The following is a 22,528-nucleotide window of genomic DNA, read 5'->3' as shown; positions in this document are numbered from 1 at the left end:
CCGCCCCCACCCGCTCCCCATGAGGGGGCCTGGAGGGAGTGAAGGCACGTTCTGTTCTCTGGTGCTGACCTCCCTTCCCACCTGGCTCTCCAGGCTCCTTGTGCTTGGGAAGGGTGGGCCCCATCTGATGTCCTGGGGATCTGGGGGAGGCAGGTGACCCAAGGGAGCCCAGGGTCTGGAGCAGCTATGGTGTCACTGCGCACTGGCATTCAGGGCCAATGGCCACGATGTGCAGTCTGGCAGTGGTGACCAGACAGCCTTCTGGAGGCTGGGGGGGAATGGCAGCCAGAGGATGCCAGCTTGCCGGGCACCTTGGGGCTCCCACACCGGCCCTAGCAGCCGAACGTTGGGCACAAGGCTGCCCGGGTGCGCGCCCAGTGCCTGGGGCGAGGCGACGGCAAGGCCCGGCCCCAGTGGCGCGCGCGCGCGCGCGCGCGCGCGCGCGCACACGCACACCCCTCCCCCCCCCCCCCCCCCCCCCGACCCCAGACCCTCTTGAGCAGTGCCAGGCCGCGCCGGCCGCCCCCGCCCCGCCCCGGGAGCCGCGCTGGGGGCGGGGCGGGGCGGGGCGGGGCCGGCGCAGGCTGCTGGCTGCGGGGGCCTCCGGTCCCAACGCCCGGCCCGCTTGCGGCCGCGTGGGAGCAACGGAGCTCGACGGCGCGGCCGCCCGGCGGCCATGGCCACGCACGGGAAGCTGCGCCGGGAGCGAGGGCCGCAGGCGGACCATGAGGCGCAAGTCAAAGGTGAGAGGGCGCGGGGCGCTCCCGGCCCAGTTCCCTACGGAGACCCCGAAGGTCGTGGGGGAGCTCGAAAAGACCTGGCCGCTGGCCCAGGGCCCGCTGCTCTCCCCCAGTGACCTCCGGAGGGGGCTGAGGGAGGGAACCCGCGCCCCCTGCCCGCCTCTCCACGTCCCTTTGGCCGCAACCGCCGCTGTTCCTCCTTCCTTCCACTCTCCCTCGCTCCCTCCCTCCCTTTGGTAGCTGTGTCCTCCTGGGTTCTCCCTGCACCTCACCTAAGGACTCCGAGGAGGGAAGGGGGCACCGAGTGCTCCCCCCAAAGTGGCATTCTAGCCACAGTGAAATGGAGCACCTTGACTTTGCTGACGGGGGTTGGGTAGGGGGTCCGAGAGCGTCGGTGGATGGATTTAGCGATGGCTTTACCCTAAAACCACTCCAGTCCCTGCAGCCCAGTCCCTGTTCCCTCCCTTGGGCGCTGAGGTGGCTCACAGTTGAAGGCCACTGTCTCTGGGTCAAACCGGCACAGTGTATCTTGGCCTGAGGGATCTTGCGCCCTCTGCAAGAGCAGACCTCTTTGGGTTCTGATAAACACTCTGTGCAAATCGTATGCAAATCAGCTTTGCAAACTCTTAGTCGACTGCTTTTCTGGGTCTTATTCAGGGCGTGGTAACTCGTGCAAAGGGAAGCAGGCAGCGTCCAAGTGCCAGCAGTTTGAGGCTGTAACATTTTCTGGTGTCTTCAGATGTGCGACCCTGTATATCAGTCTCGATAGCTCAATTTTACCGATGAAGGAAACCGAAGCTCAGAGAGGAGCAGTGACTTGCTTATGGCCACTCCTATAGGTCCCAGGAGGTGTAATGAAATGAGCCTCGAATGTCCTTCCAGTCCATAGATGGAGATTCCAACGTCATTATCCAATACAAGCAATTTACACCAAAGTATGCTCGAGTCCTCCCCGTCTGGGAAGGGTGGCCTGCTGCCCAGAGCCAGCTTGAGGTGACCGTGCAGGGCCAGTCAGCTCTCCAAGCCTCCCCTGCAACATTCCTCAGATGGAGAGAATGGTCCGCAGCCGCATCCCCCAAATGTCATGCGGCTGAAGGACTTTGGAAACTCTTCAGTCAGCAAATGTGGGTCGTTCCTTCACACTGAAAAAAAATTGGGGTTTCGAGCAAGGCTGTCTTTTAAGTTGTTCCTTGCCTGCTCTGGGTCCCTAATGATTTTAGCTTCTGTTCCCCGTCCCCCCGCCCCGTGCCCCCACCCCCCCACCCAAAGAAACTTCCTACTATGCTAGAAAAACGGGATCACTGTCTTGACACCCGAAATTCTGAAAGGTCAGCATAGTCGTGGTTTGGGAGGCCATCTTTTCTGCTTTGCTTGTCAGCAGAAGTGAGACCGAATGCCTCACTCACAGGAAGTGTTGTTGAGGCCCAGTCCTGGCTCTGCAATTCAAGCATACGTGGATTCCATCCTTCCTTTTGCTAGATGTTTTGTACGCATCTGTTCTTTGCCAGGCCCTGAACATACAGTGCTGAGCACAGGAGAAGCAATCCCTGCTGTCATACGGCTCACAGGTCTAGTGGGGAGACATACAGTGAACAACCTATCACACAATTCATTTCAATTATGATGAAAACCACTATAAAGGGAGGGTGCGGATGTCAAGAAAGGGGACAGGAAGAGGGCCAGACCTAGTCTGTGGGGAGGTTGGGAAGGCTTCCCTGATGAGCGCATCCCAGCTGAGATCTGAGAGCTGGACGCCGACTCAGCTGCGAGCCTGGGGAGCCTGGGGAGCTCAGCAGGCACCGGCTCACTGTGCTCAGACCCTGCCGACTCAACGTCTGCCTGACGCCAGGCCCGAATCCCAGCCCAGGCTTGGCTGCACCGAACAGAAGAAATGAAACGGTTTGGTGTGCTGGCCCGTTGAGCACTGTTCGCTTGTAATAGGTCCCCAGCGAACTGTCGCTCCACGAGGAAGGGGCAGACGCCAGAGGACAGTGAGGCAAGCCGGGACATCTCAGATCTTTCTTGGAATGAAATGAAATTTACTTTTATCCCCAAACTGTTACCCTGATTTAATGAAGACTCTCCTGATTTCAAGTGGCCTGGCCTCGGACGGTGTAAGGAGACTGCACTGGTTTCACCTTCAGGAAGCAGTCCTCGCCCAGGCTTCCATTTACCCAGCTTGACCCCTTGGTGGAAAGAGAGCGCTCTCGTTCAGTCACTGCGGTGCAAGCGCGGGGCGGGGATGGTGGCCCCTGGGCCTGTCACTGATCTAGTCCTACGGTGGAGGACGGTGGAGGGGCCGAGGGATGGGTGATGCAAGAGCCACATCTGGGGCGCCTGGAGTCAGGGAGAGGGACCCAGGGGCTGAGAGTAGGAAGGGGACGTTCTCGAAAGGGAAATCAGAGGAGGAGACGCGGATGCCGAGCAGGCAGGACCCATGGAGGCTGCCACGTGCCCCACAGCCCGTGGGACGCCACTGGCGGGACAGAAATCCACATGGCACCAGTACCGAGCTGTTCACCGCAGAGTTCTTTCCGACAGCCACCCTGGGTCCTGCCACTGCCCACCTCCTCCCAGGCTGGCTGTCTGGTCCAAGCCCCTGACTGTCTTGCCTGGACTGGTGCGGTAGCTGCCACCTGGGCTGGGCACGTTTCCTCCGTCACCTGACCTCTGCCCTGGCTCCCCACGGCAGCCTGAGGGGCCCTGAGTGCGAAGCCGGACCCTCGTGGCTCCGCTGCTGTGGCTCCCCTCTCCCTCGGCGTCCAGCGGGGAGTCCTCCCCAACCACGGGCCTTGGCCATCTCCCCCCTCCCCTCGCCTGCGCAGCTCTCTCCAGCCACGCTGGCTCCACGGCCCCTCTGTTGCTTCCTTCAGCTCTCTGTTCCAGTGTTGCTTGTTCCTGACCACCTCCCGCTCTGTGCTGTCTTCTCAGTGCCACTTGTTCCGACACGTTCTAGCGCGTGCCTGTCCCCCTGCTGTGTCCCCAGGAGGGTGGGCACCGTGTCTCCATGTCTAGACTGACTGGGTGCATAACCAACATTATGCTGAATGAAGGAGTCATTTAACGTCCCTTTTTTGGACAGCAATTAGTAAGTGGTGACCCGCTTGCCAGAAGCCGAGACAGTGCGTTATGTCCCCGGGGTGCCCAGGGCTCGCCAGTGGGTTGCTTAAGATCCTCATTCAGGCGGTTCTTTGCTTTAGGTCTGTGTGGGGAAAGTTGCCAAATCAAGTCAGCGATAAGGTGTCAGAAGCCAGCAGTGTGGGGAGCGGGGTGTGGCCCTCTCTGCCCGGAGGTGGGTAGTGAGGAGTCGGTACTGGGAACAGCACACAGGCCAGTTGCCTCAGTCCTGTCACTGGTCAGCCTCCACCAGCTGGTCTGGCCCTCCCACTGGCGCTGCCCTTTCTCCCTGGGGCTGAGGGCAGGGTTTCCAGCCAGCGAGGCCGCAAGTTCACTGCAGGTTTGGCAGAGCGCCGTGGCCACCCCGCGCCTGCGCAGCCCCGTGTGTCTCTGTGTTTGCGGGGGCGGCCACCCTGCCTGGGGTCCTGGGCACCCAAAGGTCAGGAAGTGGCAGGGAAACCGGGGAGTCATGGGAAGCCCAAGTGCCAGGTGCTCTCCCACCATCCCAACCTGCTCCGAGCCTCCGGGACCCTCCACACTCCCTCTCGCCCCTGGCCCTTCGCAGGGCTCTGCCCTCTGCCTGGAAGGGCCTTTCCGTTCTTCCTTCCCGGCTGGTTCCCTTCAGCCTCACCTCAGAGGTCCCCTTCCTCAGGCCCGCCCCGAGCCGGCTGGACGGCAGACCTCCCGCAGCGCCGGGCCGGCCTCCCGCCCCCTCGGCTCTGCGCTCACTCCACTCGGCGGTGGGTCCACTGCCCCAGCCTGAGCTGCGTCGTACCCGCCCCCCGCCCTGCCCCTACAGAGATGCGCTGGCAGCTGGGCGAGCAGCTGCGCTGCCTGGAGCTGCAGGGCGAGCTGCGGCGGGAGCTGCTGCAGGAGCTGGCCGAGTTCATGCGGCGCCGCGCCGAGGTGGAGCTGGAGTACTCGCGGGGCCTGGACAAGCTGGTTGAGCGCTTCTCTGGCCGCGCAGGCCGCCTGGGGGGTGGCAGCCGGGAGCACCAGAGCTTCCGGTGGGTCCTGGGGACTGGCCGGTGGGACGACTGCAGCAGGGCCTGAGGCCCCGCTCCCCGTCGGTCTGAGTGCCCGTCTCCCCCAGGAAGGAGCCGTCCCTCCTGTCGCCCTTACACTGCTGGGCCGTGTTGCTGCAGCAGACGCGGCAGCAGAGCCGCGAGAGCGCGGCCCTCAGCGACATGCTGGGTGGGCCCCTGGCCCAGCGCCTGAGTCACATCGCGGAGGATGTTGGGCGCATAGTCAAGAAGGCAAGGCCCCTGCCCTGGGCACGGGATGCTGGATGGCCTCAAGATCTAGCGAGGGCAGCCCGTGGGTGCCCGATGCAGAGGTGTCACGGCTGGGAGGGCCCAGGAGGCCGGGGGGCGTCGGGCAGAGGGGAGCCAAGCTGAGGGCTGGCCGCCGCTGCAGGATGGAGGTGGGTGTTGCACTGGGGCAGGACTGTGCTCAACTCCCCTCCCCCGCAGAGTAAGGATCTGGAGCAACAGCTGCAGGAGGAGCTCCTGGAGGTGGTGTCAGAGCTTCAGACGGTGAGAGCGCCGCAGGGCCTGTCCGAATCAGAGGGAGGCCATCACCTCACATCTCCCCGAGCCAGGCTCAAGGAGAGACCTGGGTTTCGAGGACCGCAAGCTCGGCCCTCTCTCCCTGCTCTGGGCACTGGGTGGTTGGGCAGAGCGCTCAGGTCCGAGTCCCGGATGGGCTGGGATGGGGAGGGTGAGGGCTGGCTGCGGCCATGGCCTTGAGCAGGGCTGCCTGGCCTTGGGCCTCCTTGCAGGCCAAGAAGACATACCAGGTGTACCACATGGAGAGCGTGAATGCCGAGGCCAAGCTCCGGGAAGCCGAGCGGCAGGAGGAGAAGCGGGCGTGCCGAAGTGCCGGCACCGAGGCAGGGCCCCTCCGCAAGGGCTCCCTCAAGAAGGGAGGGCGGCTGGTGGAGAAGGTGGGCCTGGGGGGCAGCCGTCTGTGTCCGGAGGCTCTGGCTCCTGGGCTTTGTCCTTCCGAGTCCCGGCCCTGCAGGGAGGTGGTGTGCAGCAGGAAGGCGGGGCTGGCTCTGGAGGGCTCCCCAAGCTGGGGTGGTAGACAGAGCGGGCAGGAGAAGAGCCACTAGGCCCGGGACAGCCCGCACGCTCCTAGCTGGTCTCCCCCACCAAGCCCTGCTGGGCAAAGAGAAATCTGCTGCCGGAAGCCTGGGGGCCCTTCCACCCACCCGTCCTTGCCTCACGCAGTGCTGTGAGATTGCAGACAAGCGAGCGGACGTGTCGAATGGGTGACTGAGTGACAGGAGGGGAGGAGGAATGTTTGAGGCGGTCCCTGAAGAGAGGATGGGGACGCTGAGGCTGCCAGGGTTGCGGAGGGAGGACATCATGACTTCGGGGCCAAGTTGTTTGAGGGACCTGGTGGGACAGCGGGTGTAGCTGTCCGCGTGGGGAAGGGAGGGGAGAGAGCATGTGTCGCGGGTGAGGGCTACATGGGAGGCGGAGCTGGGGCCGCGTGGGTGATCCTGGGGCTTGTGTGGTCCTGAGCAGCGCCATGCCAAGTTCTTGGAGCACAAACTCAAGTGCACAAAGGCACGCAACGAGTACCTGCTCAGCCTGGCCAGCGTCAACGCCGCTGTCAACAACTACTACGTGCGTGACGTCCTGGACCTCATGGACGTGAGTGCCGGCGGGCAGGCGGGGCCGGGCGCCTGTGTGCCGAGCCTGCCCGAGCCGTGTCCTCGCTTGTCCCCCAGTGCTGTGACACGGGATTCCACCTGGCCCTGGGGCAGGTGCTCCGGAGCTACACGGCCGCCGAGAGCCGCACCCAGGCCTCCCAGCTACAGGGCCTGGGCAGCCTGGAGGAGGTGGTGGAAGCCCTAGACCCTCCAGGGGACAAGGCCAAGGTGCTGGAGGTGCACGCAGCCGCCTTCTGTCCCCCGCTGCGTTTCGACTACCAGCCCCACGAGGGAGATGAGGTGAGGGTCTCTGCCCGCCCCTTCAGGCAAATGCTTTGTGTTTTCTCGTCTTCATTGTGATGGTAGCTTGTTTCTCAGACCCTCCTTCAGTGGCCTCAAGACAAATGAGGCTCTGCGGTTTCCGGACTTGCGTTTGGAGCCAGCAGACCTCCGCGGCTCACTTCTGCGGCTCAGGCGAAGGACGCGCACACACACCCACGCCCCCCGCAAGGGCAAACAGCCAGGATGCCACTGGTTTTGAGGCCAGCTGGCGGGTGGTATATAGCTGTCTGTATACTCTTTTTTCGACGGTTCTATGTACCTTAGACATTTCATAATGCAAACTTGCGGGGAGAGAAACCATGCAAACAGTAACTTATAACTAGGCATCTTTTTTTTTTCTTTCTTTTGGGCCGCACCACACGGCTTGTGGGATCTGAGTTCCCCGACCAGGGATCAAACCTGTGCCCCCTGCAGTGGAAGCTCAGAGCCCTAACCACTGGACCGCCAGGGAAGTCCCCACTAGGCATTTTTAAATGCACCTCCGAGCTATTCTTTTGTTTACCAGTTTATCCTCGTGAACATTGTGCAGGGGCTGGGGTTACGCTGAGCTTTTACTTATTTAATATGTATTTTGACCAAAGTCGTATCGGAAGTCAAACGTTACTCAAGGCGTCCAATGGCACACAGCCCTTCTCTGACTCACCCGTTCCGTCCCTGATTCCCACTCCCCAGATGCAACCCCTTCCCCATCTTCTAGCTGCTGCTTCTGCTGCAAGCAACGCGGCAGGTGCTGCTAGCGCTTCTGCGCTTCCAGAGGCCCTACCGGCCTCCTTCGTGGCTGATTAGGGCTCCTCCCCACATCACCACCTCCCAGTGCTGTCGTCTCCGTCTTCCCCTCACACCAGGTGATCTCTTCTCTTCAGAGCTCTGCCCTGGAGCCGTCCAGTCCCGGCTTGCAGGCCTGTGAAGTCCAGGACCTCCCTGCCCCATCGTCCTGAGCATTCCTGCCATTCTCTCCTGCGTTGGACCGTCTGTGTCCCAGATCCTGTGTCTTCCTCTTTCTTGGTTTATTACCCTTGTTTGTGTGGACATCTTTCCCCATACTTTCCTGACTTCGAAAGTCTGAAAAAATGTCTATATTCTTTTTTTGTTTTGGGTGTTTTTTTTTTGCGGTACGCGGGCCTCTCACCGTTGTGGCCTCTCCCGTTGCGGAGCACAGGCTCCGGACGCGCAGGCTCAGCGGCCGTGGCTCACGGGCCCAGCCGCTCCGCGGCATGTGGGATCCTCCCGGACCGGGGCACGAACTCGCGTCCCCTGCATCGGCAGGCGGACTCTCAGCCACTGCGCCACCAGGGAAGCCCCAAATGTCTGTAGGTTGGACTGTTGCACGTGACCTGCAGTTTGTCTCCCTGAAGCCTTTAGGATGGACTCTTTCCCTCGTGTAAGGTTTTATGATGATGTGCCTTGGGGATCCTTTTCCTTCATGGTGCTGGGCACCCAGTGGGCCTCGTCACTATGCAAACCTGTGTCTCAAGGTTTTGAGCTCAGATTATTCCTTTGGTAATTTCCTTCCCTTAATTTTCTTTTCTCTTCCTTTCACGAATTCTTGTAATTTGATGTTGAACACCATGGATTGACAGTCTAAGTTCCTTATCTTTTTTTTTTAATATAAATTTATTTATTTATTTTTGGCTGCGTTGGGTCTTCGTTGCTGCGCGCGGACTTTCTCTAGGTGCGGCGAGCGGGGGCTACTCTTTGTTGAGGTGCGCGGGCTTCTCATTGTGGTGGCTTTTCTTGCTGAGGAGCACGGGCCGTAGGCGCGTGGGCTTCAGTAGTTGCAGCACGCGGGCTCAGTAGTTGTGGCTCGCGGGCTCTAGAGCGCAGGCTCAGTAGTTGTGGTGCACGGGCTTAGCTGCTCCGCGGCATGTGGGATCTTCCTGGACTAGGGCTCGAACCCGTTTCCCCTGCATTGGCAGGCAGATTCTCAACTACTGCACCACCAGGGAAGCCCTGATTTCCTTATCTTTTATCTTTCCTATTTCTCATCGCTATACCTTTTCATTCTGCTTTCTTAGATATTTTTTCGACTATTTCTTCCTGCCCCTTGTTGAAATTTTTTTTAATTTACTTTCATATTTTTTTGTTTTTAAGAGTTTTGGTTTGTTTTCCAAATTCCTATTTAAAATAGCCCTTTCTTCTTGTTTCATGGATACAGTATCTTCTCAAATCTTTCTGAAATGTTCATTCCTTTTCTTGACATTTTCCCCCGGTTCCCTGCCTTTTCACTGTTTTCTTGCTTTGATCGATGTCTTCCACTTTAGCGCTCTCCCTCAAATGGCTGCCGGTTCTTGGCCGTCAGTTCATATTTCAGAGGAGGCACTGAAGAGAGGTGCCTTACGTATCTGATGTGTGTGAGCAGAGCTTGTCAGCAGTGGGTTTCCCCCCAGGGTGGCTGGGCAGGGACTCCGATCATTGCTGTGAGGGACACCCACATCACGGGGAGCTGGGGGTGTCTCGGTAAGAGGGTGCTAGAAAGGACTCCGAGGACTTGGGCAAGGGTTAGGGGACTTGGGGGAGGGGCCTGGCGCTGGCTTGGATGCTGTCAGGAAACAGGGGTAACTCTGACAGGGTGTCTTATTGAGAAGACGGGGCAGGGGTTGCTAAAGGGAGGCTAGAGCTGTCATCAGTGAGGAAGGAACCGTCCCTCACACTAGCTGGGGCGCGCGGAGGTTTGCTCATTTTTGTGCCTTGGACAAGGTTCTTGCTTTGGTCTGTGCTCAGACACGCTGATGACTTTTTTTTATCTTCAGCCGTCATGGCCACAGTGGCTTTGTCTGACGTTGATGCTCTGTGACATTCCTTATGTCCAACAGGCCCACACTGAGGCACAGCTCTGAGCTCCTGGGCAGCCCCAGATGGCGGCGGCTGCTGTGTTCTCTCTCATCGGTAGGGACTTTCGTCCCCTTCCTCAGCAGTGACTAGTGTCCCTGAGTCCAGAACCCCTCTGATTTATCCTTTCCAGAGAGTCAATTTCTGGTTTTCTGCCCATTATGTGGGCTTGAGGGGGTGGGTCTTCTAATGTCAGTGTTTTCTAGGGCCTGGATAGAAATTTTATAATCGTGGTAAAATACACATAAGACTCACCGTTTTGTCCGTTTTAACTGCACAGTTCAGTGGCATGAAACACCTTCACATTGTTGTGCAGCCATCACCACCGTCCGTTCCCCAGAACTTCTTCATCTTCCCCAATGGAAAATCTGTCCCCATTAGACACTAACTCCCCCCACCCCAGCCCATGGCCCCCAGCATCTACTCTCTGTCTCTAGGAATCTGGCTACTCCAGGCGCCTCATACAAGTAGAATCATGTCCTATTTGTCCTTTTGTGACAAAAGGCTTGTTTCACTGAGGATAACGTCCTCAGGGTTCACCCATGTTGAAGCATGTGTGAGAATTGCCTCCCTTTTTGTGGCTGAATGACGTTCCATTGTGTGGAGAGACCGCACTTTGCTTGTCTTTTCATCAGCTGCTGGACGCTTGGGTTGCTTCTTCCTTTGGGCTGTGAGGAGTAGCGCTGCGGGGAACGTCCGTGCGCAAGTCTCTATGCGTGCGGGTGTGCGCCTTCCCCTTGGGAAGGTGTCCTTGCCACGCTTCAGATCTGGCTGTACGCAGCGTCAAGGCTGGTGATCCTGTGCATCGGCGGCCAAGGCAGCGAAAATGGGCCCCAGAGACCTCGGTGCCTGCTGCCCAGCCCCACCCTGCGTCTCGGGCGTGGCCCTCAGCCGCCTGGATGCTGCCCTCTGCAGGTGGCTGAGATCCGGGTTGAGATGGAGCTGCGGGACGAGATTCTGCCCAGAGCCTACAATATCCGGAGCCGCCTGGACCGACAAACCATCGAGACAGAGGAGGTATGGGTGACCCGGCCTGCCCTCTCCCTGCCTTCTGACTTGGACTCCCTGTCCCTCACCTGTCCCCACTTCTTCCCCAGGTAAACAAGACGCTGAAGGCCACCCTGCAGGCCCTGCTGGAGGTGGTGGCGTCGGAAGATGGGGACATGCTCGAGTCCTTCCAGGCCAGCCCCTCCACCGAGTCCCTCAAGTCCACCAGCTCGGACCCAGGGGTTCGGCAGGCCAGCCGGAGGCGGGGGCAGCAGCAGGAGACCGAGACCTTCTACGTCACGGTGGGGAGGCGGGGCCAGGAGGGCGGGGGGCCGGGGAGGCCCAGAGCTAGGACTAAAGCCTTGGACTCTTCCTGGGGCTTCCTAGAAACTCCAGGAGTACCTGAGTGGACGGAGCATCCTCGCCAAGCTGCAGGCCAAGCATGAGAAGCTGCAGGAGGCCATTCAGCGAGGTGGGCCCCGCTCCTGGCCCCCTGAGCCCCTGCCTCGCCACCCCCAGGGCCGGGAGCGGCCGCAGCTTGGCTCTCCTCCTGGGTCCTCCACCCGGCCCACGTGCTCTCCACCCAGGGAGGGTGCTTGGCACGCAGGGAATAAGCCAGCGAGGATCCCAGCCCCTATCCCGCCTTTTGTCCTGTGACCGCCCTGGGCCTTCAGGTGCCCTCTCCCTCTGCGGGGTGTTGAGGAACCTCCCAGCCCGAGAGACACACCAACGTTTTCTCCTCCCCAGGTGACAAGGAAGAGCGGGAGGTGTCTCGGTGAGTCCTTCGTGAAGGACCAGCTTGTCCCGAGGAGCTGTGGGGTCCCCACCTCCCCTCTCTTTGGGACCCGGCTCTGTTGCTCGTCCTTCGGTGGCCTGTTTCCCACTTTGCCCAGTGGGTTCTGGAATAGCTCGCGAGCTCCAGCATGCTGTTTGGCTGGGCCAGGGTGTCGGGGCAGCCTAGTCTCCACACCCACTCCCCTCAGAGCCAGCTCCTGTTCACGACAGGACCCAGTACACACAGAGAAAACTCCAGAAGAGCCGCCTGCCCCGCCCCAGCTCCCAGTATAACCAGAAGCTCTTTGGGGGAGACATGGAGAAGTTTATCCAGGTACTTGCTTTGTGTCACCCGCCAACCAAGTGCGGGCCCCTCCCCGCTTCTGCTCTCCCTCCAGCCCCGGGGGCTGCCTGTGAACCCAGTAACCTCCGCCCCGGCCACCGGTCTCCTCCTGGGTGGGCCTTTGTGGGCCTGCACTGGTCAGAGGGCACGTCCCTAACTAGTAACGGAAAGCCTCGGGTGGCAGCGATTTTAGGGCTGAGGAGTTGAGTTAACAGAAGCAAGAGTGTCCACGGGCCCCACTTCTGGGTTACGAGAGAGGAAGTAAGGGAAGCAAGAAGGATCAGAAAAGAAGAAATCACACTGTTATTTGCAGGATGTGATTCTGTATGTCACGGTTCAAAAGAATCAACAGATTATTTAAGTGAACAAATTTTGGGTTTCACGATGTTACTTGATTCGAGGTCGACATACGGAGTTCGATGGCATTTCCACATGCCAGCAATAAACAGTTAGCAGGTAAAACGTAAGGCGTGGCCCGAGACGGCACCAGGGATGTCGGACACCTGGGCATGCATCTCGCAGGCCTTACTGCTGACCGCATAACGCATTAAGAGAAAATAAAAGCGAGTGAGTGGTGAGGCAGGACGTGCTGTGTCCACAGTGGAGGGAACACCCTCTCTGTCCCTGTCCCCAGAGCTCGGGCCAGTCCGTGCCCCTGGTGGTGGAGAGCTGCATCCGCTTCATTAACCTCAACGGTGAGTAAGACCTGGGCCCTCCTGCCGCTGGCCTGGCACCCGATCCTGCGCCCACCGGCTCTCCGTCCTCCCGCAGGCCTGCAGCACGAGGGCATCTTCCGGGTGTCGGGCGCCCAGCCCCGGGTCTCGGAGATCCGTGACGCTTTTGAGAGAGGTGGGGACCGGCGGGGCCGGGGGTGAGGATGGTTGTGGGTGGAAGAGCCAGTGCCATCCGCCTTCTCGCCCCCTGCGCCACCGTGTCGCCCTCAGGAGAGGACCCACTGGTGGAGGGCTGCACCGCCCATGACCTGGACTCGGTGGCAGGTGTGCTGAAGCTCTACTTCCGGAGCCTGCAGCCTCCGATATTCCCCCCGGAGCTGTTCAGGGAGCTGCTGGCTTCTGCGGGTGAGGCGGGGCTCTGAGGCGGGCCCTGGGGGGGGGGCCCTCCGCGCTGGCCTCCACGGCTGCGCTCACGCCTTCTCTCCGGGGCACTGGCCTCGGCCGCAGAAGCGGAGGCCGCGGCGGAGTGGGTGGAGCATGTGAGCCGCCTCCTGGCCCGGCTGCCCGCACCGGTGCTCGTGGTCCTTCGCTACCTCTTCGCCTTCCTCAACCAGTGAGTACCTCTCGGCGCGGGGGGAGGGGGGGCGAGGGCGGCTCAGGGGTGGCTCTAGCCAGCTGCTAGTGGGGGTGAGGGGACACCGGGCCGAGAACTCCCTGCCTGTGACCCACCTGTGCCCCCAGCCTGGCCCAGTACAGCGATGAGAACATGATGGATGCCTACAACCTGGCCGTGTGCTTCGGGCCGACGCTGCTGCCCGTACCCGCCGGGCAGGACCCGGTGGCCTTGCAGGGCCGGGTGAACCAGCTGGTGCAGACGGTCATTGTGCAGCCCTCGCGGGTCTTCCCGCCCCTGGCCCAGCTGCCCGGCCCTGTCTATGAGAAGTGCATGGCGCCGCCTTCTGCCAGCTGCCTGGGGTAGGCTCTTCGTGCTGCCGGGAGGGAGGTCCGGCAGACGGGCGATCCCTCGTGCGCTCATCCGCCTTGCTCTGCTCTGCACTGCAGGGATGCCCAGCTGGAGGGCCCGGCGGGGGAGAACGAGCCGGAGCCGGAGCCGGAGCCAGAGCCAGAGGCTGGGAGCCTGGCCCCGGAGGACGGTGAGGGGGGCGGGAAGGAGTGCCCCACCCTGTCCCCGCCCTGGATGCCCACTCCACCCCTCCCCCACACTGGGGTCCCCTCTTTTCCCTAGACCCGGAGGGGGTTGTGGAGGCCGTGGCCTGCTTTGCCTACACGGGCCGCACGGCCCAGGAGCTGACCTTCCAGCGGGGGGACGTGCTGCGGCTGCACGAGCGGGCCTCAGGCGACTGGTGGCGGGGCGAGCACGCCGGGGCCCGGGGACTCATCCCCCATAAGTACATCACGTTGCCGGCGGGGTGAGTGAGTGAAGTTGGGGCCCTTCCTGGGAGGCTCTCCTTTCACCCGGGCTTCTGGCCCTTCCCCCGCCCCGAGTCCCCGCTTCCGTAGGCCCGGGGTGGCCCAGAGTGCGCCTTTCTGACCACTTCTGGCCAGCGCTGAGCCCTCTGGCCCCCAGACCCCAAGCCCAGAATGAGCGTTCTAACAGGCGGTCTTGTCTCTCTGGCGCCAGGGCAGAGAAGCTTGCTGTGGGCCAGGGGCTGCCGGCCGCCGGGGAGCTGGTGAGCAGCCCAGAGGCCCTCCCGGCCATGGAGTTTGTCCAGAGGTGAGCAAGGGGAAGACTGCTTCCGGGGGCCCTGCCCGCCCACCCCAGGCTGGAGGAGGTGGAGAGGGACCGGCCTCACTGTTCCCTTTCCCTTGGCCACACCCTGGACTGGGAGAAGCCTCCCCAGGGCCCCCGCCAGGCCCACTGTCTATGCCCTGCAGGCCAGAGCCGTGCACCCAACCCGAGGCCCCTCTCGGCACACCCGGGGGCCCCTCTGGGCACAGACGGCGCTGCTTGGTCCCAGCATCCCCGGAGCGACATGTGGAGGTGGATAAGGTGAGAGCTGGGAATGGCCGTGTGGCAAGTGGGGGGCACCTCTCAGGGATGGGTCTCTGCTTCCCCTTATGAACCGGACTCTTCCCTCCCAAGGTTCAAGTCTGACCTTCCTGACCTCAGACCAGCCGGTGGAGCCCAGCCTAGGGAGGGGCAGGCCGGCAAGGGTGTGAGTGCAGTGGGGAGGGATGGGCCTGGAGGCAGGGTAGAAGGGAAGGGGACCTGGGGCTCTCACATTTGGGCTTCATGTTCGGTTCCTGAGTGGGACGCAGTGAGTGGGACAGGCTTCAAGGCTGGCATCTAGAGCCAGACTAGGTGAAAGGTGGTGATGTGGCAGGCGCTTGGCGAGCCAGGGAGGATGAAAGGGGCAGGTGGACAAGAGGCTGAGGGAGGTGGCTGACTGGGGAGCCAGGTGGGGTCGTAGTTCTTGCAGGGGGAGAGAGCGGGTGCCGGATGCGGCCGGGGCCAGGGGTGCAGCCTGGGGACACCCGGCTCCCCTCTGGGCCCAGCGCACCCCACTGTGGGCTCCCAGTGGGCACCGCCGGGCTGAGCCCCGGGAACCGTGTGAGCACTTATCACTACATCTGGGGTCTGCCCAGATAACCCAGGATCGTCTCCCCATCTCCAGATCCTGAACTCATATCTGCAAAGGCCCTATTTCCACACAGGGTCCCAGCCCAGTGCAGGCTGGGGGGCGGGTAGGATGTGCACGTCTCTCCAGGGGCATTTCAGCCCCTCCTCCCTGGGCTGCAGGGGACCACTGGCCCGGGAGGTCCGGGCACGCTGATGGCCCCCGAAGCCAGGGCGTGGAGGCTGTGATCTCAGCCAGGGAGAGAGTGGGAAGAGGAGGGGCACCCGGGGCCCAGCCAGAGGGGCTCCCACTTCAGGGCTGGACTGAGGACTGCTGTCCCCGGAGGAGACGGTGACCGCCACACCAAAAGTGGCAGGAGCGAAACCGGGCAAGGGAGGGGCGACAGCTGCGGGGCCCACGGAGGGGAGGGGCCTGGGGACAGGCGGTGGCCGAGGACTTTGTTTCAGGGGATGGAGGAGTTTGGGCAGCGGAGGGTAGGAGGGCCTCGCTCCTGGGTCAGCTGGCGCCACTGACCTGGGGGTGGGGGACTGGCTGGCCAGGTGGAGGCCGCTCGCACCGACGCCCTGCCTTCCTCTCCACCCCGCCAGGCCGTGGCGCAGACCATGGACTCTGTGTTTAAGGAGCTCTTGGGGAAGACCGCCGTCCGTCAGGGCCTCGGGCCGGCGTCCACCATCTCCCCTGGCCCTGGGCCCCGCAGCCTGAAGACCGTGGCCTGCGGCCGCCCCGGCAAGAACAAAGGCTTCTCCCGTGGCCCTGGGGCCCCAGCCTCACTCTTGGCCTCCCAGCCCCAGGACCTGGACTCACCCCTCAAGCCGCACTGAGGTGCTACCGGTTCCTCTGCAGGCCCCGCCCCGCCCGAGGCGGCCACGGGGGAGACCGGCCGGGCTCCCCAGGCCCTTTGCTTCTCCCTGGTCCTGTGCAGCATGCTTGCTCGTGACCGTCTGCAGAGAGGAGGACGAGGCCACCCCAGCTCACCCCTGCCTCCCCCGCCCTGGCTCAGGCCCCCCTGGGAGGCAGCCGAGGAGGGAGGCTGGGGGCAGCTGGCCGTGAGGGCTTGTCGCTGGTTGTCGGGTGCCCGGTGCCCTTGCTCAGCCGAGGGTGCCAGCCTGGTGTTGGCGGCCATTCATAAAGGCCTGTGCATTGACTCCCCGACGCGAGCCAGTTCTCTGTCTCGGTGGGGCTGGGAAGGTGGGTACAGGGCCAGCCTCCTGGCACCCCAAAGATGGCAGGTTGGGAACAGCTTCTGTGGGGGGTTCCTTGGCACAGGGCTGCCTTTGAAGGCCTGCGTGGCGGGTTCTAGAGCCGCTCACGTGTCTGGGTGCGGGAGGGCTCTGAGAATCTTTCCGCGCTGCCCCCGCGCCCACCGTTACCCTGATCCAAGGAGACTCGCCAGGTGGGAAATGAGCTGGAACTTTTATGACGGGGAGAGTCAGAAGGGAGGGCAGAGGGGGACTAGAGAGGCGGGGAAAGGAAGGCCCCCGGCCCCACCCCTTTCTTCCTCCTGGGCCCCCACCCCCCACCCCCCGCTCCCGGGACCTCCGTCAGCCGGCAGGGCAGGCACTGGTTGGGGTGGAAGCCATGCGCCGGCCCCGGACCCTGCAGCCCACCGCCGCAGCCCCTCCCTACACGCGGCGCCAAGGAGCTGACTGCCGGGCCCCCGCGCGATCGCGGAGCCTGTCCCCGGGCAGGCGGCTGAGCTTCGTGGAGCCTCTGGAAGGAAGGCGCCCCTCGTTTCTCAGGAGGAGGTGTCCCTGGCCAGGAAGGAGCTGGCCGTGGCACAGGACTCCTCGTGGGGCCCCAGGCCGGGCGGGGCGCGCGTCCAGGCGCAGCAGAGCAGGCTTCGCAGCTCGGAGGAGACGCTGCGGCTGAAGGAAGCGTAGATCCAGGGGTTGGTACAGCTGTTGAGGCTGGCCAGCAACATGAGCAGCACGAAGGGGGGCCCTGTGTGGTGCAGGGGTCTGGGCTGGGGATGAGGGTGCCCAGGGAAGGCCGCAACCCACGTGCCACCCAGCGGCTAGCAGTGCACATCAGCCCGCGTCCGCTCGGGAGCCCACGGCTGGGGAGGGGAGGGGCCAAGGTGTGTGTGCAGCCAAGCCTGAGCGGCCCCCACGGCTCGAGCCACGGCCACACACCTTCCCGAGGTGCCTCCGGGTCCCACGCTGCCCACAGCTGCACGAGGAAGAAGGGCGCCCAGCACAGCACGTACACTATCACGATCACCAGCGTCATCCTCACGGTCTTGGCCATGGCCGCCGACACCCGGGCTCCCTCGCTGGGACTGCCCGTCCGGCGCCCTCCGCGGCGCCCCCCGGCCCTCTCTGCAGGCCCCGGCGCCAGGCTGGCGTGAATCTCCCGAAAGATGAGCACCTGGCAGGCGGCAATGCCCAGGGCAGGTGCCACGAACACCATCAGGGCGATCCAGGTGACGTAGGCGCGGAGGCCCCAGGGCTCAGCAAAGCGGGCCCAGCAGTCGAGGACACCGCTGCCGTCTCCCACGTCACGCTGGGCGAAGATGAAGAGCTGGGGCAGGCTGAGGAGAAGCGAGAAGGCCCAGGCCACCAGCACCGGCCGGTTCCAGCGAGCTCCGCCTCCATGGCGGTGTGCCAGCATGGGGCGGCAGATGGCGCGGTGGCGGTCCAGCGTCATGGCCAGGATCATGTAGGAGGAGGCATACATGCCCACCATCTGCAGGTACTTGACAGCCCGGCACAGGGCATCGGGCCCACGGAAGCGGTCGGTGGCGTCCCAGGCCAGCTGGGGCAGCACTTGGAACAGAGCCACGGCCAGGTCGGCCAGGCACAAGTGGCCGATGAAGACGTGCATGGGCGCCCAGCGGCCCCGCCGGCCCCGCCGCACTAGGGCACCCAGCACCAAGCCGTTGCTCAGGGCCACAGCCACGAAGACTGTGGAGAGCAGGGCCAGCTCCGCCTGGGCTAGCAGCGGGTCCCGGGCGTCCAGCGGCTCCTCCTCGCTGCCGTTGCCGGGCGGCGTAGGTTGGGAGAGGGGCCGGGGCACAGCTGGGCAGCGGTGGGGGGAGAGGCCCGAGTTAGGGAGTGTGCTCTGCAGGGGAACCGAGCCCAGGGAGCTTCCCGCTGGTCAGGCAGAGCTGGTGGCCTTCTGCTTCCCTCCAGCCTCCCACTTCCTGGATCCGCATGTGGTGGGGAGGGAAGGACAGCCCCAGCCCAAGCGAATACATAGGGCCATGCGCTCCCCTCCCCGCACCAGCAGCCCGGAGAAGTGGGTGAAGGAGGTCTCTGAAAGGGGCTTCTTGGCTTCATCCAACCCCGCCCGGCCCACCTGGCTCATCCCAGTGGAGGAAAGGGTGGGGGGATGGGTAGGGACAGTGGCTGGGACCTTACCCGACGTGGTGGACGCCATGACCATGGTGGGGCGGGCAGGAGTCCTGAGTGCCTGGAGGAGACGGGGTGGCGAGCTCAGCCTCCCACCAGAGGGGCCAGCCTGGCTGCCCAGAGTCTCCGGATAGGGGTCCTTAGAGAGCTGCCGGGGTGGTGGGGTGGGGGTGTGTGCGTGCGCGTGCATGTGTGTGTGTGCGCGCGCGCATGCGTGAGTGTGTGTGTTCCAGTGATCGGGCACTGGGGGTACATCCTTAGCCTAACCAGGGTTGGTGAGGTCTGGCCCCTGAGAGACATCGACCTCGGAGCCCTGCCACACTCCTCCCAGGACTAGGCAGGGGAAGCTGGAGAGAGGGACAGTCAGACAGATGGACGAACCAAGCCTATGACCTACCTAGGCGGCCCACAAGAAGCGAGGCAGACAGATAGACGCCCCCCCCCGCCCTGACAGAGGCCAAGAGAGGTGGCCATCGGAGGGCTGGGGACACGGTGGGAGGGCTGGTATGCCCCCGTGTAGCCCCTTACCTGGCCGGGCTCCCGGGCTCCTGGGCAGCTGGGCGGCAGCGGGCGCAAAGGTGGCCCAGGAGCTCAGATCGGCGCTCCATCGCCTGCCCCGCCCCAACCAGGCCTCTGGGAGTGACCTGCTCAGGAGGGGACTTCCTCCCCCTCCCCCATGAGCCTCCCGCCTCTGGCACGGGGAAGTAGGCTCCTGGCCGCCTCTGCTTCCCTTCCTGGCGACAGCCATCCCAGGACTCCGTTCTCCCCGCCAAGGGGGAGCCGAGCCCTCCAGAGCTTGGTTTAGCTGCAGCCGGCTATCTGCCACCACCCGCGCCTGCCCCCACTTCCGCAGGGCCCCCTTTATTAACACGTGGGGCTGCGGAGCTCTGGGCGATGACTTAGTTCAGCGTGTCTATAAGTGGGGAAACTGCGACCGGAGATGGGTGGGCCCGGCTCAGCGTCACACAGCTTTCTCGTGGCGAAGCTTGACCCCCCCCTTTCCCAAGCCAGGCTCCTTCTGCCCCTCTCCGGGCCTGGGCGAGGCTCTCCCGAGGTCCCCACTAGGCAGAAGGAGGGCTTCTCCCCAGCCTGCGAAGGCCCCACCCGCTCCTCAATTAGGCCGCAGGAGATGAGGGACGGGAAGAGGGGGGGCGGGGTCAAGCTGGGGCTGAAGGTGTCCCCGAGAGATCCAGCTTCCTCCCCAGACTGTGGGAGCCCGGGACACCTCCACGCTTTTCCTCCTCCCACACCTGTCCTAGGAGAAGGGGGCTCAGAGCTTCTGCACTGACGCATATTCCAGCTCCTTCTCTCCCCTCCCCCCACATACGCCGCGTGCGCTCCTGTGCCCTCCCTCCCTCCTCTCCTCTCCAGCCCATCCTTTTCCCCATCCCAGGCTCTCCCCACCCCCACCCCAGCTCCTGCCACCGGCCCTGGCCTCCCTCAGCCCAGGCCGGCCCAGCCCAGCCCAAGGCAGTGGCCTGCATGCGGCCCAGAGCCCGGCTCCAGGCTGAGATTGGCCCTTTCTTCCTGTTTGTCCCTCCTCTCTGTTGACCTGCGAGGCTAGGGACCAAAGCACCCTCTCACAGACCAGGGGCTCAAGTACAGCCAAGGCCAGGCGTCCTCTTCGCAGCCAGAGTCTGGCGGCGCCAGTAGGGGTCATCAGGGTGGGGGCCCACCCAGCCCCCCTACACCCCACACCCACACAGCGCACACGCACACACACTGCACCACATGCGCTTCACGCCCAGTACTCACACGGCGCGCAGTACACACACACACACACACACACACACACGCACACACACACACACACACACACACACGCTCCACACCACACCCCCACGGTATGTGTGCGTATTTGTAATGGTTTTTGCTAAACCATTTGGAAGTCGGTTGTAGAATACCAACACCCCACATCTGAACACATCAGCCACACCTGCTAGGAACCAGAACATCCTCACTCTCCCTGTAACCACACAACCATGACTAACCCAGGAGCATAGAAAGGACTTTTCCGCTGCCATCCAGATCAACGAAAAGGGTAGAAAATGGCGTTCCCGGGAACTTGTTTCCTTGTACCCCCTTCCCCATGTGCCTCCCGCTGCCTGGTCCCCAAGACCCTCCCAGACTCGCCGGTGAGATGACACCTTCCTCGTCTGCCCTGGGGAACTGAGGCGCCTGCAGAGGAGCGCATGTCCCCACTTGGCCACTCCTCCACTGTGGGACCTTGGACAGGCTGTGGCCAGCTCTCTGTGACTCAGCTTCCCCCTCTGTAAAATGGGAATCCAACAATTGAAAGTTGAGCCATGGCGATAGGATGGGCAGAGACTTAAGCCGGCAGGTGTGGAAGTGCCTTTTTTTGCTCACTGCGTCTCGGGCAGCTCTGGAAGCAGTGCCAGCCTTCTGGGGTAAACGGGCCATCACCTCCTTATGGGGTTCTCTGCCCAGCCCCAAACGAGGTCATGCAGGCTGTATCCCGGCAGAGAGCTGGCGCAGGGCTTGGGGACACCTCTGTGCCCTGTGCTCCTTATTTCCCACTGTCGAGTCCAGGGAAAAGTCTGGGGGAAGGCCCTTCGCTGCGACTTTCTCTCGGCTCCAAGAAGGAACGGGAGGGCTTTGTGTCCACACCAAGGCCTGGATGTAAAGGGAAACAAGTGCTGGGACCTCTGGGAGGAACGAAGAGCCCCTGAGGCCAGCCGGTGTGCCCGGAGAGTCTGGCTACCTGGCTGACAGCCCGACTCAGGAGCCCCTGGTGCACCTGCCGGCGCTGCGCCAGCTGAGAGGCTGGGCCGAGTCCCGCTGCGGGCGGCAAAGAGCTGGTCAGATGGAGACACCCCAGGCCACCCCAGCCCCAGCCACCAAGGAGGACTTGGCCATGGAGCAGCCAGTTGGCCTCAGGTGGCCTCAGGCCCCGGGCAGAAGTGAACAGACACCCTCCCCCCCTCCCCCGGCGCAGCCCCCTCTGCCCTGCCCAGTACCGTCTCCCTGTAGGACTGCCTTTGCAGAAAGGTTCTGTGTGTCGCCGAGGAGTGGGCCCCGAGCTCCCCCAGCCCAGTGTCTGAGCAAAGGGGGTGGGGGCACTGACCATCCCAGGTGCCCGGCGCCAGGGCAGTGGATCAGAACTGTGGGACCTGGATCTGTCTGTCTTGCTCTACCACTGGCTCTCAGGAACCAGGACCATTTGCTCAACAGGCGAAGCGGCCCTACCCCCCAGGGGTGGTGTCTGGGGGGTGGAGGGGGAAGGCACAGGCCTTGGAGGGGACACTTGAAGGCTATTTCAGGGATGAAAGAGAAAGAGGAGCCAGCCAGGGACACGAAGAAAGAGTGACGAAAAAGCCAGGAGAAAACCAGGAGAGCAGAGGTTCCCGAGGTTGGGAGGGAGACAGGTGCCCTACGGGAAGGAAGGACGCGAGCAAAGCCGCTGGAAGGCCATGCCTGGTGTCAACTGGAAAAAAATGCACACCTGAGGGACTTCCCCGGTGGTCCAGTGGTTAAGAATCCGCCTTCCAACGCAGGGGACACGGGTTCGAGCCCTGGTCCGGGAAGATCCCACATGCCGTGGAGCAACTAAGCCCGTGCACCACAACTACTGAGCCTGCGCTCTGGAGCCCGCGAGCCACAACTACTGAGCCCACGAGCCACAACTGCTGAGCTCGCGTGCTCTGGAGCCTGCGTGCCGCAACAAAGATCCCGCCTGCCACAACTAAGACCCAATGCAGCCAAATAAATAAATAAAATAAATATAAAAAAAGAAAAAGAAAAAAATGCACACCCGAAAACTTGAGGATTATGTATTATTCGGTGGACTTCCTGAGGATTCCAGTCCGGGGGACAGCCTCTCAGAGAGCTCTGAGGGACAGCTCTGAGGAGGTAAGGGGGGAGCCAGGGTAGTGAGAACATCAAAAGATTACTGTCAGTTAAAGAAAACTGGGCATTTCAAGTGACTGAATCCAGCACTCTTCCAGGTATGGGAAGAGGCAAGGGTCTGATGCTCATTGAGATCATTCCTTTGATCTGTGCCTCAGCCGTCTGGGGCCAGCATCCTGTTTTCTCCATCCTGAATCCCCTCAGCGTGCACAGCGTGGGGCTTACCGATGCGGCAGGCAACTTTCC

The 22,528-nt window shown here is 62.7% G+C and overlaps 2 protein-coding genes across 4 annotated transcripts; one reads left to right on the top strand and one right to left on the bottom strand.

The window, feature by feature from the left end:
• The first annotated feature begins 577 nt into the window (after positions 1 to 577).
• ARHGAP4 (Rho GTPase activating protein 4) lies at positions 578 to 16,215 on the top strand. 2 transcript variants are annotated; one of them, XM_033417623.2, is made up of 22 exons: positions 578 to 743; positions 4,657 to 4,864; positions 4,951 to 5,113; positions 5,330 to 5,392; positions 5,638 to 5,802; positions 6,389 to 6,517; positions 6,595 to 6,816; positions 10,603 to 10,704; positions 10,785 to 10,976; positions 11,062 to 11,146; positions 11,422 to 11,449; positions 11,680 to 11,782; positions 12,426 to 12,486; positions 12,563 to 12,640; positions 12,736 to 12,870; positions 12,973 to 13,078; positions 13,207 to 13,440; positions 13,528 to 13,619; positions 13,712 to 13,895; positions 14,108 to 14,200; positions 14,319 to 14,476; positions 15,653 to 15,865. In XM_033417623.2, the coding sequence occupies exons 1-21, from the start codon at positions 677 to 679 to the stop codon at positions 14,473 to 14,475; spliced, it is 2,667 nt and encodes an 888-aa protein (XP_033273514.1). In that variant the 5' UTR covers positions 578 to 676; the 3' UTR covers position 14,476; positions 15,653 to 15,865. The 2 variants fall into 2 exon arrangements, with proteins under 2 accessions (XP_033273514.1, XP_004286481.1); XM_004286433.4 differs by having other exon boundaries at positions 581 to 743; positions 14,362 to 14,476; positions 15,653 to 16,215.
• A 377-nt stretch (positions 16,216 to 16,592) lies between these two features.
• AVPR2 (arginine vasopressin receptor 2) lies at positions 16,593 to 18,835 on the bottom strand. Of its 2 annotated transcripts, none has more exons than XM_049705067.1 (2): positions 17,272 to 18,835; positions 16,593 to 17,006 (listed from the first exon to the last, which is right to left on the bottom strand). In XM_049705067.1, the coding sequence occupies exons 1-2, from the start codon at positions 17,886 to 17,888 to the stop codon at positions 16,688 to 16,690; spliced, it is 936 nt and encodes a 311-aa protein (XP_049561024.1). In that variant the 5' UTR covers positions 17,889 to 18,835; the 3' UTR covers positions 16,593 to 16,687. The 2 variants fall into 2 exon arrangements, with proteins under 2 accessions (XP_049561024.1, XP_049561025.1); XM_049705068.1 differs by having other exon boundaries at positions 16,613 to 17,006; positions 17,198 to 18,835.
• Positions 18,836 to 22,528: the final 3,693 nt, after the last annotated feature.

Source organism: Orcinus orca, chromosome X, assembly GCF_937001465.1.
Source record: "Orcinus orca chromosome X, mOrcOrc1.1, whole genome shotgun sequence".
Taxonomy (NCBI): Eukaryota; Metazoa; Chordata; class Mammalia; order Artiodactyla; family Delphinidae; genus Orcinus; species Orcinus orca.
Note: the sequence above shows the minus strand (reverse complement) of the source record. Positions and strands in the feature narration are given on the sequence as shown.